Genomic DNA, 16,255 nt, shown 5'->3' with positions numbered 1-16,255 from the left:
AAACTGGCTCTCATGAGGACCGCCACGGGAAAGGAAGACCCAGAGTCACCTCTGCTGCAGAGGATAAGTTAATTAGAGTTAATAGCCTCAGAAATTGCAGCCCAAATAAATGCTTCATAGAGTTCAAGTAACAGACACATATCAAAATCAACTGTTCAGAGGGGACTGCGTGAATCAGGCCTTCATGGTCAAATTGCTGTAAAGAAACCACTAATAAAGAACACCAATAATAAGAAGAGACTTGCTTGGGCAAAGAAACACAAGTAATGGACAATGGAAATCTGTATTTTTGGTCTGATGACTCCAAATTTGAGTTTGTTGGTTCCAACAAGTGAATGGATGATCTTCGCATGTGTGGTTCCCACCGTGAAGCATGGCGGAGGAAGTGTGATGGTGTGGGGGTGCTTTGCTGGTGACACTGTCAGTGATTTATTTAGAATTAAGGAACACTTAACCAGCATGGCTACCACAGCATTCTGCAGCGATACGCCATTCCATCAGGTTTGCGCTTATTGGGACTATCATATGTTTTTCAACAGGACAATGACCCAACACACCTCCAGTCTGCGTAAGGGCTATTTGACCAAGAAGGAGAGTGATGGAGTGCTGCATCAGATGACCCGACCTCAACCCAATTGAGATGGTTTGGGATGAGTTGGACCGCAGAGTGAAGGGAAAGTAGCCAACAAGTGCTCAGCATATGTGGGAACTCCTTCCAGGTGAAGCTCCTGAGTGGCGCAGCGGTCTAAGGCACTGCATCTCAGTGCAAGAGGCGCCACTACAGTCCCTGGTTCGAATCCAGGCTGTATCACATCCGGCTGTGATTGGGAGTCCCATAGGGCGGTGCATAATTGGCCCAGCATCATCCGGGGTAGGCCGTCATTGTAAATAAGAATTTGTTCTAAACTGACTTGCCTAGGTAAATAAAGGTAAAATAAATAAAAAGAAGCAGGTTGAGAGAATGCCAAGAGTGTGCTGTTATCAAGGCAAAAGGTGGCTACTTCAAATCATCTAAACATATTTTGATTTGTTTAACATGATTCCATATGTGTTATTTCATAGTTTTGATGTCTTCACTACTTTTGACTGGTACTGTGTGTGTGTGTGTGTGTGTTTGTGTGTATGTATATGTATATATATAAATAAAACCAAAGTTGTGCTCCTGGAATATTCTATATATAGCCTACAGAAGTTCAGTTATGGCCTAAAATAAATGTATTAATATGGGCAGAATATTGTATATAAATTACTTCATATTGTTATATAAAAGCTGAAGGCTAAAAACAGCCTATTCTACATTGAGTGTACAAAACATGAATAACACCTGCTCTTTCCATGGAATAGACTGATCAGGTGAATCCAGGTGAAACCTGTGTTCCCATATTGATGTCACTTGTAAAATCCACTTCAATCAGTGTAGATGAAGGGGAGGAGACAGTTTAAAGAAGGATTTTTAAGCCTTGAGACTATTGAGACATGGATTGCGTATGTTTGCCATTCAGAGAGTGAATGGGCAAGACAAAAGATTTAAGTGCCTTTGAACAGAGTATGGTAGTAGGTGCCAGGTGCACCGGTTTCACTTTGTCAAGAACTGCAACACTGCTGGGTTTTTCATGCTCAACAGTTTCCCGTGTGTATCAAGAATGGCTCACCACCCAAAGGACATCCAGCCAACTTAACACAACTGTGGGAAGAATTGGAGTCAACATGGTACAGCATCCCTGTGGAATGCTTTCGACACCTTGTAGAGTCCATGGACTGATGAATTGAGGCTGTTCTGAGGGCAAAAGTGGGCGCAACTCAATATTAGGAAGGTGTTCTTAATATTTTGTATACTCAGTGTATATCTGACCTTTTATCTAGTTTCTACAAGGTGTTTACGTTTAAAAGAATGTATTTTCTCCCCAAATAGACACAGGAAAGCCGTGTGTACAACGGTCCATAACTTGGTCGGTTTCTTCCTGGGTCTCTCCTTCAGACCATTCATCATCACCTTTTGGATCTGAATCCGAGCATTGCCCGGGATATGGTTGTGTTCTCCAGATAACTTGGAGATAACCCCATCAGTGAGGGTTAGGCGACCTCGGCATTCGAGAGCATCATATTCTGTCCACTTCCAGAAGGACGTATTTGAGGTCCGTCGTTCCCATCTGTAGGTGAAGCCTCCTCTAAGAGTTATGAATGCTGAGTGTAGCAGTGCAAGATCTTTTTAAGCAGAATTTTTGGATTATTAACATATGAACGACTTGCAATTCAATTACTGGACTAGCGAAGCCCTTTTATTCAGATCCGGCAGTTCGAAGGTAATCAATTGGACCTAGGTATTGTTCATTAGCAGCACACATTTGCATTCATTCTCTTAAATTTCTTAAAATAGCCTATACTACTCTGTCTGGACTGTCTGTGTGTCTTGGTGAGGATTTTAAGTTAAGAAAATACTGAAATGGTCTTCTTTAGTTTGTGTGCATATTATTATTTTACACTAAAGTATGACCTCCTAAACTAGAACCATCTTTTGGGAGTGATGGGAATGTAACATTTTAATTAGATGTCGACCGATTAATCGGAATGGCCGATTAATTAGGGCCGATTTCAAGTTTTCATAACAATCGGTAATCGGTATTTTTGGACACCGTTTTGGCGATTTTTTTAAAAAATTTTTTAATTTAAATTTTTTTTTTTTTACACCTTCATTTAACTAGGCAAGTCAGTTAAGAACACATTCTTATTTTCAATGACGGCCTAGGAACGGTGGGTTAACTGCCTTGTTCAGGGGCAGAACGACAGATTTTTTACCTTGTCAGCTTTGGGATTCAATCTTGCAACCTGACGGTTAGCTAGTCCAACGCTCTAACCACCTGCTTTACATTGCACTCCACGAGGAGCCTGCCTGTTATGCGAATGCAGTAAGAAGCCAAGGTAAGTTGCTACCTAGCATTAAACTTATCTTATAAAAAACAATCAATCAATCATAATCACTAGTTAACTACACATGGTTGATGATATTACTAGTTTATCTAGCCTGTCCTGCGTTGCATATAATCGATGCGGTGCGCATTTGCGAAAAAGGACTGTCATTGCTCCAACGTGTACCTAACCATAAAAATCAATGTCTTTCTTAAAATCAACACACAAGTATATATTTTTAAACCTGCATATTTAGCTAAAAGAAATCCAGGTTAGCAGGCAATATTAACCAGGTGAAATTGTGTCACTTCTCTTGCGTTCATTGCACGCAGAGTCAGGGTATATGCAACAGTTTGGGCCGCCTGGCTTGTTGCGAACTAATTTGCCAGAATTTTACGTAATTATGACATAACATTGAAGGTTGTGCAATGTAACAGGAATATTTAGACTTAGGGATGCCACCCGTTAGATAAAATACGGAACGGTTCCGTATTTCACTGAAAGAAAAAACGTTTTGTTTTCGAGATGATAGTTTCCGGATTCGACCATATTAATGACCTAAGGCTCGTATTTCTGTGTGTTTATTATATTATAATTAAGTCTATGATTTGATAGAGCAGTCTGACTGAGCAGTGGTAGGCACCAGCAGGCTCATAAGCATTCATTCAAACAGCACTTTCGTGCGTTTTGCCAGCAGCTCTTCGCAATGCTTCAAGCATTGCGCTGTTTATGACTTCAAGCCTATCAACTCCCAAGATTAGGCTGGAGTAACCGATGTGAAATGGCTAGCTAGTTAGTGGGGTGCGCGCTAATAGCGTTTCAAACGTCACTCGCTCTGAGACTTGGAGTAGTTGTTCCCCTTGCTCTGCATGGGTAACGCTGCTTCGAGGGTGGCTGTTGTCAATGTGTTCCTGGTTTGAGCCCAGGTAGGAGCGAGGAGAGGGACGGAAGCTATACTGTTACACTGGCAATACTAAAGTGCCTATAAGAACATCCAATAGTCAAAGGTATATGAAATACAAATCGTATAGAGAGAAATAGTCCTATAATTCCTATAATAACTACAACCTAAAACTTCTTACCTGGGAATATTGAAGACTCATGTTAAAAGGAACCACCAGCTCTCATGTTCAGAGCAAGGCACTTAAACGTTAGCTTTCTTACATGGCACATATTGCACTTTTACTCTCTTCTCCAACACTTTGTTTTTGCATTATTTAAACCAAATTGAACATGTTTCATTATTTATTTGAGGCTACATTTATTTTATTGATGTATTATATTAAGTTAAAATAAGTGTTAATTCAGTATTGTTGTAATTGTCATTATTACAAATAAAAATACAAAAATTGGCCAATTAATCGGTATCGGCTTTTTTGGTCCTCCAATAATCGGTATCGGTATCGGCGTCGAAAAATCATAATCGGTTGACCTCTAATTTGAATACATTCTAATAACATTTTACTTCTCCAAAAACGTGTGACAAACACTTTTCATTCTTTGTATTAATGGCAGTGTTGTTTGACCTTTCAATATAATAAGCATTTATCTGTGAAATTAGACATTGAACTTGAACCCTGTTTCAACAATCATTAGCTGATTCACAAAATAAAAAAAAACATTAAGTGTGCAAGGGTGTCTGTGCGCCGAGTAGTACGACAGAAAGACACGTGAGCTTTTGAGAAGCGGTCGAGGAAGAGGAAGCAAGGAGTCAAGGAAATGCCATTGAGATGCTCCCCATGTAACAAGTCTGACACAGAGCAAATCATTACCATCAGGTTTAGAGTTTCTGTTCCGTTTCTGCAACATAAGCTTCCCCCCTCTGAGCACTGTAGGAATCTTGGAGACATGTTGTTGAAACATTAATAACATAGTAACTAATATGATATTACTGTAGCTAAGACTAACCGAAATTACTGAGAGTATCTACATTCTCTGTTATAATCTGATCAATATCCATTGGATTCAGTCATAAGTAGGACTGTTGCGGTGACGGTATTACATGCTGAGTAGACCGGGCATGCGCATGCGCCATCGAGTTCATGTTGATTTTGTCCGTCCACACCAGACGCGATCAGGACACGCAGATTGAAATATCAAAACAAAATCGAAACCAACCATATTCATTTAGAGACAGGTCGAAACACGTGAAACATTCATGGCCATTTGGCTAGCTAGCTCGCTGTTACTGGCTAATTTGTCCAGGGATACAAACATTGGGTTGTTATTTTACCTGAAATGCACAAGGTCCTTTTTTCCTGGATCTTTGTAGACTTTTGACCCATTTTGAGTCACACAAAATTGTGTGTTCCGTACTCCGACATTTAATCCAGAGATAAGGGGAAACCTAGTTAGTTTTCAGTAATATCTCCCGCAGTCTTTATCTTCTGACTTTATATGGCGGTTGACAACCAACTTTAAGGTGCATTACCACCACCAACTGGACTGGAGTGTGGACCTCAGTTAATCTTTTAATCACCCACGTGGGTATATGCTCCTAAAAACCAATGAGGAGATGGCACGTGGGTATATGCTCCTAAAAACCAACGAGGAGATGGCAGAGGTGGGACTTGCAGCATGTGAAGCGTCACAAATAGAACCAAGTTCTATTTTAGCGCCTGGCTACGCAGATGCTCGTGGGCAGTTTGTTTTGCAACGCTCGTGCCTGTAACGCGAGTGGTGTGGTCAGCATGTTACTGCCCTACCGGTCAGTCATGAGTCATGACTGCAGTAAAATTACACACACTAAAAATCCACGTGGCTGTTGTGTCACGGTAATCTCCTTATATGCATTCAGGACATGCTTTGGTAGTACCCAACTCGCTAGTGGCCTGGTACTCAAGGCTCTATTGTCCATCAAACACTTATCATCAAAACAGTATAGTGTTTTTAAAACTCACTTCACTGTGATTGATCAATTTGAAGAAAGATGTTCAACAACAGGTTGAAACTGAGTGGAAAACATGGTCATTGTGGATGTTGTTTCAAAGCCTAACAAGGAAATGGACAGCACTTTCTGAGGTGATGATTCGTTCTAAACACCCATACACATACTAGAGCTGATACAGATCCATAGGCTTATACTGTATACATTGCATTCGGAAAGTATTCAGACCCCTTCCCTTTTGGGGAGCCCTTGGCAAAATGAGTTTGGATGGAATGTCCCCTGTCGAGCAGTGAGAGGCTGCATGCTCCTCAGACAGTGGTCGATGTGTGGAGTGAAGTAACCGGAGCGGCCTGCCCCAACAAACAGGCGGGAAAGCTGCCTCCATTCCACATTCCAGTGTATCGGCAGATGAAATGTATTTTTCCCCCTGCCCCTCTTCCTACCCATTTGATAATGGGCCATTCTAAATCGAAACAAATGTAACGTATTAGTAAAGATAATATGACATTGAGAATAGTCTGATGGGTGATAATATGATCACTTGATTAGAGAACAATGTGTGCAGCCTGAGGCAAGGAACATAGCTCAAGTGACTCAAATCATCAATAGCCTATCATGCAGCCCATATATATTTTGATTTCTAAGACATTCTAAGGTTTGTATCATTAACAACTAAAGTTGCCAAATAACTCTAAATCTAGTGTAGCCTATAGGACCAGTTTCAAAGGATCACTTTTATGTTCAACCTAGCCTTCGTATGCGCACTTACTCCAAAATGGGAAAAATACCCTTTCTATTTTATTCAGCTAAGTGAAATTATATTCTTCTTACTATAAAATCATGTAATATAAAATAATGGCACGGGACTTATAAGCATGTCTTGTCTGCTAAATGAACAAGCCTACAGCCTATGGCATGGAGCATAGCCAGATAACATACAATAGGCAAACTCATATTCTGTTCTTCTGAAATACATTTTCTTTAGACCTGCCTAAAATAAATCATGGATTTATTGTGACGGTGTATATTACATGTATTTATTTGACTTGTTAAAATATAGATGTTCCGAAGGTGCGCATCAGCATCTTGTTTGTTAATTTGCGGTCAGTTACCGCGAGATCGGCAGTCTTCTGCATGACAATAACCGTCTGACAACATGTCATGACCGTCTGACAACATGTCATGACCGTCTGACAACATGTCATGACCGCCTGACAACATGTCATGACCGCCTGACAACATGTCATGACCGCCTGACAACATGTCATGACCGCCTGACAACATGTCATGACCGCCTGACAACATGTCATGACCGTCTGACAACATGTCATGACCGCCACAGCACTAAACAAAGTAGTCATAGTATTGCTATTGGAGTCACATAGCAACTTACAATATGCATTGAGGTCAAGCCATGACAATTCTAAACAACATTGGTCCAATGTAATTGAATGTTTATTGTTTATCCCATGTGTAACTCTATGTTGTTGTTTGTGTCGCACTGCTTTGCTTTATCTTGGCCAGGTCGCAGTTGTAAATGAGAACTTGTTCTCAACTAGCCTACCTGGTTAAATAAAGTAAATAAAAATAAATCCCTATTCTATCTCTCACCTACAGTGTGCCTACTGCCCTAACTCATGTGTGTTAAATATTCTAATCATGCAATGAGTAAACCGCTGTGGATGAATATTGAGGCAGTTTGTTTTTTATGTCTGGTAGAGTCAGTGTTCCTGTCTGAACAAGGCTGGCTACAGCGGTGGCGTGTCTTAGCGTAATGGGACGCTGCCGAAGCGCTGTCACTGTAACATGTCAGAAGACACAGAGAGGAGCTGCCTTGAACAGGGTCAAAGGCTCAGAACAGATCCAGGGTCACGCACGCTTGCTGTGCACTGAGTACAAATGAGCTCATCACATGTGAGTTTACACACGCACACACACACACGCACACACACGTGGCATACATACCCTCCCCCCGCCTGTCTGACTAAGATGCATTATTCATATCGAGGCAGGGTGCTGGGGTATGAGTGACAATGAGATGTAGGGGGCTTATTAAACATAGGCATCCGTGTGGGTGGCCTTGGAGAGATTAGATACTCTGATTAATGGTGTCTTTCACAGATGTGAAACATGCAGCCACCAATGACAGCCTGTTGAATAGGAACCCCTGTACTGTTCATGTGGCAGAACAATGAGAGTAGCAGTTACAATACCAAGGTGTACCAAGAAATACTGTGCTACCTCCACGTACTGTATGTCGGGACTGAGGTATTTCTGCTTGGTATTCATTTCTTTTGTTTTACCTTCCACTTGTAGCGGATAATACTGGGTTTGTACAAGTGGCTCACTTTTGTGTCTTCTCTCACATAATAGTGTCCGTACCTCCACAAGTCTGTGCATTTGAATGTCACACTGCGTTTTAAAGTTGGAATCTGAGGCGGTGAAACGTCATTGCAAGTGCGATAGAACAGCAGAGTCTGCCCTGTTTCAAAAACAAAACAATAACAAATGCGACCAGTGGCGCTGTGGATCTCAGCTTTGAAAGGATAGTTCACCCAAATTACAACATGACTTATTGGTTACCTTACCCTATAAGCAGTCTATGGACAAGGTCTGACAGCAATCCATGCTTTGGTTTTGTTTAACTGGCCACTGTTTCAAATGCTAACTTTTTAGCATTTGGGGCACAAATCCAATTCAAAGTTAGCATTTGAAAAAGTGCAAGGGAAAACAAAGCCAAAGCATGTATTGTGGTCATACCTTGTCCATAGACTGCTTACAGGGTAAGGACACCAACATGTGATTTAGTCATGTGGGTGAACTATGCCTTTAATGTCATGTATATACTCAGGTGTATAGGGAATAGGGATGCTTCATCCTTGGTTTGTCGACAGTGTCTTTGCCTCGTTGCTCCTGTATGGTTAGATCTACACACCCAGAACACATTCTCTATCTAGATCTATTTGATAAAGATGTGTGGTCTCGCCTAGCACTCTCTCTCTTGGGAACCAGATCACAGAAGGAAATCAGTAAGAGGGGACTTTTACGGTTTTCTCTGATGGTGTTGAAACACAGGTTGTACGTACACACTGGGTTTGTTGGTGGCAGGACAATGCAATGGTTTCCAGTGACCGATATTAATGTTTTGCAAAGTTAACTTAATCCTATTCCCACAAGGCATATGCTACGTAGGGTTGCTTTATTATAGATAACTGCGTGCTTCTACATATGTGCAGGCCTTTTGGTTTCCCCAAAGTCCCTAAAGACTTAATTAGTTTACTTTTCACCGTGATAATCTTTCAAGCATGAAACCGAATTGAGAAACTCGCTCTCATTTTAATATCAGTGCCCCCAAGCTGCCTTCCGTCTCTCGCTCTCTCATCCATCCATTTCCCTCTCTCCCCATCTCACTTGCCTTATTTCCTTCTGTCAACTATAGTTTCCTGGAACTAGTATAAAATTAAAAAAAAAACACAAACTAAGTTGGTCTGAAGTCAATTCCACTGTCAACAATAATCCACTTTTTCCTCTCAACCCATAATGCAATAGCAGTGGGCGCTTCAGCTTTTCCACTTACTTCCTGTCCAGTGCAATCTCTTATCTCCCTAATTACGCAACACTGATTAACGAACGGATTCATGATCCACCACTGCAGTCCGGTGTCCAATCTGGGTCTTCACGGTTGTATAAAAAGCAAATGTAGGGTAAACTCTAGTATAATTTGTCAACGTGGTGGGTTATTTGAGAGGATCCCCTAGCTGTCATAACAACAGAAAACATGAGGCCCCGGCACTGATCCCAGGACAGGGTTAATGAAAAGGAAGGCGTCCTTTCTGCCACAACAGTTAACAGGGAAGCTCTCCAACAGGGATATCAAGTGTCTGCTGGCCAGGCAGGTAGGTACAGTAAGACTAAGGACAAGGAATCACAAGGGACTGTGAGGATAGGACGGACTCACAGAGGGTTTGAGGGATTGCTTAGAGATTGCATGTGTGGTGACAAAAAGTGCTTTCTCCCCCCTTTTACCTCTCCCCAGGTCTCTCTGACAGGGGGCAAAATCCAGTTTCAGAGCTTTGCTCTGTAAAGTGGATCAGCAAGGCTTTGGGTGGAGTGCTGTGGTAACAGCAGGTAGATAGAATGTGGTTGGAAAAAAATGGCTTTAGTTCCACAATTGTACATGTAAATTGTGCTTTGAGGACAATCCGTGGGTGCATTTCTCGCTCAAGGCGGAATGCCTTGCTTTTGTCAGTGTCTTTCATGCTTATTTCTCAAGGGCAATTAATCATTATTTTCATTTTTGTGAGTGGCAGACAATATGTTGTTCTAATAATCTTTTCAAAGTGTGAATATTTTTACCAGTCTGTTTCCCATGTCCACCCATGGTTTCTGTTTCTCAGGGTCCCGGTTCTCTCGTGACAATTATCAGGTCCTCTCAGTGAGCGGGGACAGTGTGACAGGAGGCTACAGAGGCGTAAGTGACATTTTGGGCGAGTTTCACAGCAGTTGCGTGGTCACTCTGGCAGCGTCGGCGCCGGCAACAGATTAGTGTCCAATCAGAGTGGATTTGATGTTTCCTGACAGCACATGAGACAGCAGTGAGATCTGTATTCATTTCAATTACCCGCCTGCCTGCCTTCCCCCTCCCCGAGGGATACTAGCGGTGTGGTGTGAATCTCCTCTTGCTCAATGAACGAGACCCAGCCGGCCCTGCAACTCATTGACGACCCAATCAAGTGATCAGTCCAAGGTAAGTGTCCCGGGCAACGGATGGGGATGAAGATGTGCCCCCTCGTAAATGGACAGAATAATCAGAGATATGTTTTATCTGGTTTACGTGACGTCACGATGGGCAGTGGAATTAATCAGGCTTTATATAGACGGTAATCCCTCATAGCAATCGCCAGAGCGACTAAAGTGTCCCAGAGTAGGGGAAGGATAAAACCCTACTGGATTATTACAAGCCCCTGCCTACGACCCTCTCCCATCCCACCCCCTCTAATATTCCCTCCGTTCTAGTTCTTTCCTCCTCTCACCGCGTCGGGTAGCCTACACAGTTGGTGGCCAGCACAAGCACGGACCCTGTCATTGTGGTTAAGTGGAGTAGCTGCTGCTGCCTTTGCAACATTTGCACAGTGTGTGTGTGTGTGTGTGTGTGTGTGTGTGGTGTCCTCTATCCCTTCTCACCACCAGCAATAATATTTCCAGAGATGAATTATTCAAGGATTGCCTGTCAAGGGGGAGCCACCTGATAGCAAGGACCTCAGGAGAGCCAAAAACCTTACAGCTGGATATCAGGTGAAACGATACACCCCACTGCTTCATCTCTTTCTCCTCCGTCCTCCCTCCTTCATTTCCACTCTTTTGATGTAAAGTGTAACTGAACACTTGAAAGAAAACACCAACTACTCCTGCTTGTTTTTTTTCCTCTGTAAAGCTGTCTTCTGTCTTTTTCTCTCCAATGCTCGTCACCAGCAAGCAGTTGAATATCGGTCGCTCCCACAGTTGGGACACCCTGGGGGGGAATGAGGGGCAGTGGGCCGGGGGAGAAAGCGTTTACGACCACCAAGGCAGGATTGCGGGCCGACGCAACTCGCTGTCTTACAGAGGAGTTTACTACGAGCCACCTCCTGGGGTGCGTCCTCCTGACCTGGATCTGAAACCAGACCCCTATTCCTACCAGGACTCTCTGTACAGCCAGCAGGGCTACGCTGCTGATCCCCGGGAAATGAGAAAGGGCTCAGTCCCTGAGCTAAACCACTACGACCGTCCAACCATGGCTCATAGTCACCAAGGATCCATCGTCTCCCAGGAATATTATCCCCATGACCCTGCTATGGCTCCCCGACCACCGGAGGATCCCCGGGGCTTCTACCGGGTGGAACAGCAGCCACAGCCTCACCCGCTCAACAGATCCCCGTCCCACTATGGGATGAACCCAGTGGGACGGCTGCCATGGGACCAGGGACAGGGAGGTAGGCCCGGACCTCCGGGTCCTTCATCGGCTTCTCCTCTTCCTCCTCCCCCTCCTCCGCCAACTGCCCATGGCATGAACCAGGTTTACAGTCAGCCTGCAGCTGTAGCTGCCGCTGCCAAGATGATGCCAGATGGCCAGCGCTCTCCTGCTCACTATGGGATGGAACAACCATCTTCGCCTCGGTACGCATCTGAGCCACCCCATCTAGCTGGACAGCCGGTCTACACCGACATCAACGGCCGTCCCCTGGACCATCGGCAGCAGCAGCCCGCAGCCACCTGCCTGGTGGTGGACCCTAACACTCAGGGGCTGGACGGGAGCATGCAACAACGAGGTATGATGATGAGGCAGGATTGCACCTCGCCCTACGGAGTACAACAGCCTCCACAGCCCAACATGCAGGTCTACAACCCCAACCCACCTCTCGCTGCTCCTGCCCCTCTTCCTCCCCCACCAGCCCCTGTAGCCCTCCCCCCTCCACCTCCCACAGCCCCCCAGACGCCTGCAGACCCAAAGAGGAACGCCGACCCAGAATTCCTGGCTCTGCTTCGCAATGAGGGTCTCTCGGAGAGTACCATCTCCTCACTCATCCAGCAGGGCTTTGACACAACCGGCATGCTGGCAGTCATGGAAGAGAATGATGTGCGCTCTGTGGCTCCCAACTTAGGGCAGGCGCGGGTGCTGTCGCGGGTAGCCATCAGTGTCAAGAGGCCCTTGGAGCCTACGCCCACGTCCCAGCAACAGGCCCCCATGCGGGGCCGCTCCAACAGTTTCAGCCACCGCTCTGACATGTACCTCCAACAGCAGCAGCAGCAGCACCAACATCATCAGCAGGCCATGGCAATGGGCGTGGATCCACGGCTGATGCCACCACAGACCCCCGGTGTCATGCAGACCATCTCCCCCGCGATGGCCGAGGCCATGGCCAGGAGGCCCAACAGCGCTCCCTCTCAGCACCTCCTAGAAACCACCCAGGGCTATCCAGGACCTCGTACCCCGGGGCCCTACAGTGGCGCCATGGTCCCTGTCCAGTCCCGGCCCGTGTCTGCATACTCCCAACACCCGGGTGTCTCTATGCATCCGGGCATGCAGATGATGGCTGCCTTGCCCCAGCACCAGCAGATGTCAGGGGCTGCAATGCAAGCCATGCAACAACAGCAGATGCCAGTGTCCATGCCTGCCCTGCCGCCGCCTCAGCAGGCCCCGAAGGCGTACTCCACCAACTACACAGTGCCCATGGAGCTGATGAAGCGGGACCGCAGCCTGCAACCCATGTCGCCCATGCACAGCCCCCACCTCAGCCCTCAGATGATGCGCAAGGCTGGGGGCACCCCGTCTGATGGCGCCATGATGCCCGTGGGTACCACCATGCAGAGCCAGAGCGCTATGGCCGCCAACCAGAAGCTTAGCCGCCGTACAGGCCCACCTGTCATCGTCTCCACCATGGCATCACCAGATACAAGTAAAGCACACTTTTATCCCTTCTGCATTCCCTCCTCTTCCTTCGCTCCCCTAGTCTCTTGGCTGTAGTGCATTCATTGGTTACTAAAGGAGCCATTCTTCATTGCATTCTTGTTACAGTTATTGCGTTTTCTCTATTTGAAATGAGGGCTTTGGTTATATAACCATTCACTCTACTGTAGCTAAGACAACAATTAGGTATTGTGTTTTTTCAATACGATTCATTCTTTTATACCCTTCCTTGTCAGGATAACCTTGACATGTGGATAACCCCTTTCTCAAATAATGGTTGAATATGTAAGGCTCCGACACTGCTCACTTTATGGCACCTATTTGGCATGAAACGAATACAGGATACTGTTTTGCAGTGCTCTTAAACCAAGAGCTGAAAAGGGCCATTTATCTGGTTCCCACTCAACGTTCAAGTGTTGTAGATACTTTTCCAGTGGATTGAGATGAATTGATCTCTTTGCTGCTTTCACATCATTTTAGTCTCTCTTTTGGCTTTGTGCAGCTCAGCTTGTTGCTAACCCGTGGATGTGTATTGTATTGACAATGGATAAACATCTCAACTTGATGTTTCATATAAAGGCTACCATATTTTATGTGAATGGTTTTATTAGTACCATATTCTGTATTTTTTGGGGGGGTATGACTGGCTTAATGGCTTAAAATGAAAACATTTAACAATGTCAGCCTTTAACCCATGCCCTAGTTATCTATAGTCATCTGTTGTGATCGTAAAATGTCAGAGTCCCCGTTGAAAAGCTCTGAGAGTACCTTCCTCTTTCTGAGTCAAGTGTTTTAGACTCTCACGTGTCAACGGTCAGCCATCTTTGTACACTTTACGACTCTTGCTGTCCTCTGTATTGTTTCATGCTAGTATTTGTCACACGCAATAGTTTTGATGACCAAGGTGGAGTGTGGGAGTGGGGTAAGGACTGGGTGATGTGGTACGGTGTGTGCTGTCGTCAGCAGCAACGCTGCTTTTAAAGCATAAACATTCCATGTCAATAGCTGTCTTTGTCCAACCAATCTGGGTGGGCAGTATTTCATGGTCACTGTTACACGTGTGAGACAGTGGGAGAATTGGAGCCATGAGTTTATGCGTGCAAGTGTGAGTGTGATGTGTGTCTGTCTGTGTGTGTGAGTGAGTTTTTGCTTAGGAGCTGTATTCCCTGCCCTTCACCTCATCCGAAGGCATTTGGAGCTTGTCCGCACAGTGCAAGGGCAAACTTGTTAAATCTGCCATAATCTACAGGCCTGGTGGGCTGGTGGCTTGGTGGGCTGGTGGCTTGGTGGGCTGGTGGGTTGTGTAATAGTGGTCGCAGCTTACAGCATCATCCTGCTTATAGTTTTATTTCAGCAAAAATCTCTCTGCAATGTAGAGGAGACCCGTAATGGCCATGCACCACCTCTCCCCCCGGCCCCTACTGTAGTCTGTAGTAAACATGACGGTCTTGTTGCATCATGGTAATGAGATACATTGGAGTAGCCTGTAGCAGTAGGTTGGGTGTTGTGTTGCATACACTTTGATCTGTTCAGGTGCAGCAGTGACCATTGTAGGGAATGAAAAGGAATTATGTGGAAAATGTTCAAATGAACTACATTGTTAAATGTACCTCTCTAATAATGTTGGTGATACAGAAATGTGGAAGATGGGAGAAATGACCAGCACAGGCTATGATTTCAACACGTGTGATTCATCATCAAAGTTGTTTGATTAAAAATGCATATGAAGAGATAGCTGCTGTGAGCTGTGCCTGCTTTATTTCTACCGGTTGGTTGACATCCTAGCTGTGCTGCTGAAATCAACTGAATGTGTAGATGGCCGATCAACAATTGTGTCTTTTCTCTGAGTGACTGTAATGAGAAGCGAGAGGGTTTAATCCTGTAGATCCTCCTTTTACAACACTGCTAATCCACAGATTCACTCAGTTCTCTCTGGACTAGGCTGGCATCCATGGATTCCCCCAGTTCTGGAGCCATGGGCTCTGACAGCTCCACTATAGATTGAGAACAAATGGATTTATGAAAGCTGTCTAGTCTCAGGAAAAAGTATGGTGCTTCTTCTGTTTATGTCAAAAGGACCCCTTCTGTTTAGCTAGCTTTCTCTGCTGTAAAAATCTGCAGCCATGACACTAGCTCAAGTTAAACACGCTCAGCACAACAAATTAATGTGCATGAGGCTGACATTTGTTGCTTTGGTAATTTCATCTGTTAATGGACGGCCTGCAAAGCCTCTCTGAAAGCATATTCCTTAATTGTGTGTTGCTAGGCAACGGGGGTTTTGGTCGTAATCACAGAAAGATTGCCTTCTTGTTTAGGGAGCGGAGGAAAGGTTTCACTGGAGTGGGGACATTTGCATTTAATGGCACTTTCTTGAAAAAAGGGTGCTTGAGCTAATGCTGTAGCTTAGTTGGTAGAGCATGGCACTTGCAATGTCAGGATTGTGGGTTCAAATCCCGTGGGGGACCAGTATGAAAAAGTGACTAAAATGACTAAAATGTAAATAATTATGAGGTTTTAGTCACCTCGGGAAATATGACCAAGGAGCAGTACTGCCGTGTGTCCTTTATGAGAGTGGGAGATTATATCAAATCAAATGTATTTATATAGCCCTTCTTACATCAGCTGATATCTCAAAGTGCTGTACAGAAACCCAGCCTAAAACCCCAAACAGCAAGCAATGCAGCACGGTGGCTAGGAAAAATTCCTTAGAAAGGCCAATACCTAGGAAGAAACCTAGAGAGGAACCAGGCTATGAGGAGTGGCCAGTCCTCTTCTGGCTGTGCCGGGTGGAGATTATAACAGAACATGGCCAAGATGGCCATGTTCAAATGTTCATAAATGACCAGCATGGTCAAATAATAATAATCACAGTAGTTGTCGAGGGTGCAACAGGTCAGCACCTCAGGAGTAAATGACAGTTGGCTTTTCATAGCCGATCATTGAGAGTATCTCTACCGCTCCTGCTGTCTCTAGAGAGTTGAAAACAGCAGGTCTGGGACAGGTAGCACGTTCGG

At 44.8% G+C, this 16,255-nt stretch overlaps 1 protein-coding gene across 8 annotated transcripts in view; it reads left to right on the top strand.

The window, feature by feature from the left end:
* Positions 1 to 16,255, top strand: part of LOC115193715 (C-terminal-binding protein 2) — a 96,332-nt gene that overhangs the window by 34,395 nt on the left and 45,682 nt on the right. For 3 of the 8 annotated variants that reach the window (XR_003878219.1, XM_029752651.1, XM_029752650.1), the window contains exon 1: positions 10,817 to 13,230. The exons of 2 other annotated variants lie outside the window; for them this stretch is intronic. Coding sequence is in view for 5 of the 6 variants with exons in the window: in XM_029752651.1 (XP_029608511.1) it covers positions 11,253 to 13,230 (1,978 nt within the window). In the remaining variant the exon portion in view is untranslated. Of the gene's footprint in view, positions 1 to 10,815; positions 13,231 to 16,255 lie in introns of those variants that run through there. 3 more of the 8 variants (XM_029752649.1, XM_029752652.1, XM_029752653.1) reach the window with 2 other exon arrangements.

This window comes from Salmo trutta, chromosome 5, assembly GCF_901001165.1.
Source record: "Salmo trutta chromosome 5, fSalTru1.1, whole genome shotgun sequence".
NCBI lineage: Eukaryota > Metazoa > Chordata > Actinopteri > Salmoniformes > Salmonidae > Salmo > Salmo trutta.
This window is presented reverse-complemented; position numbering and strand designations above follow the sequence as displayed.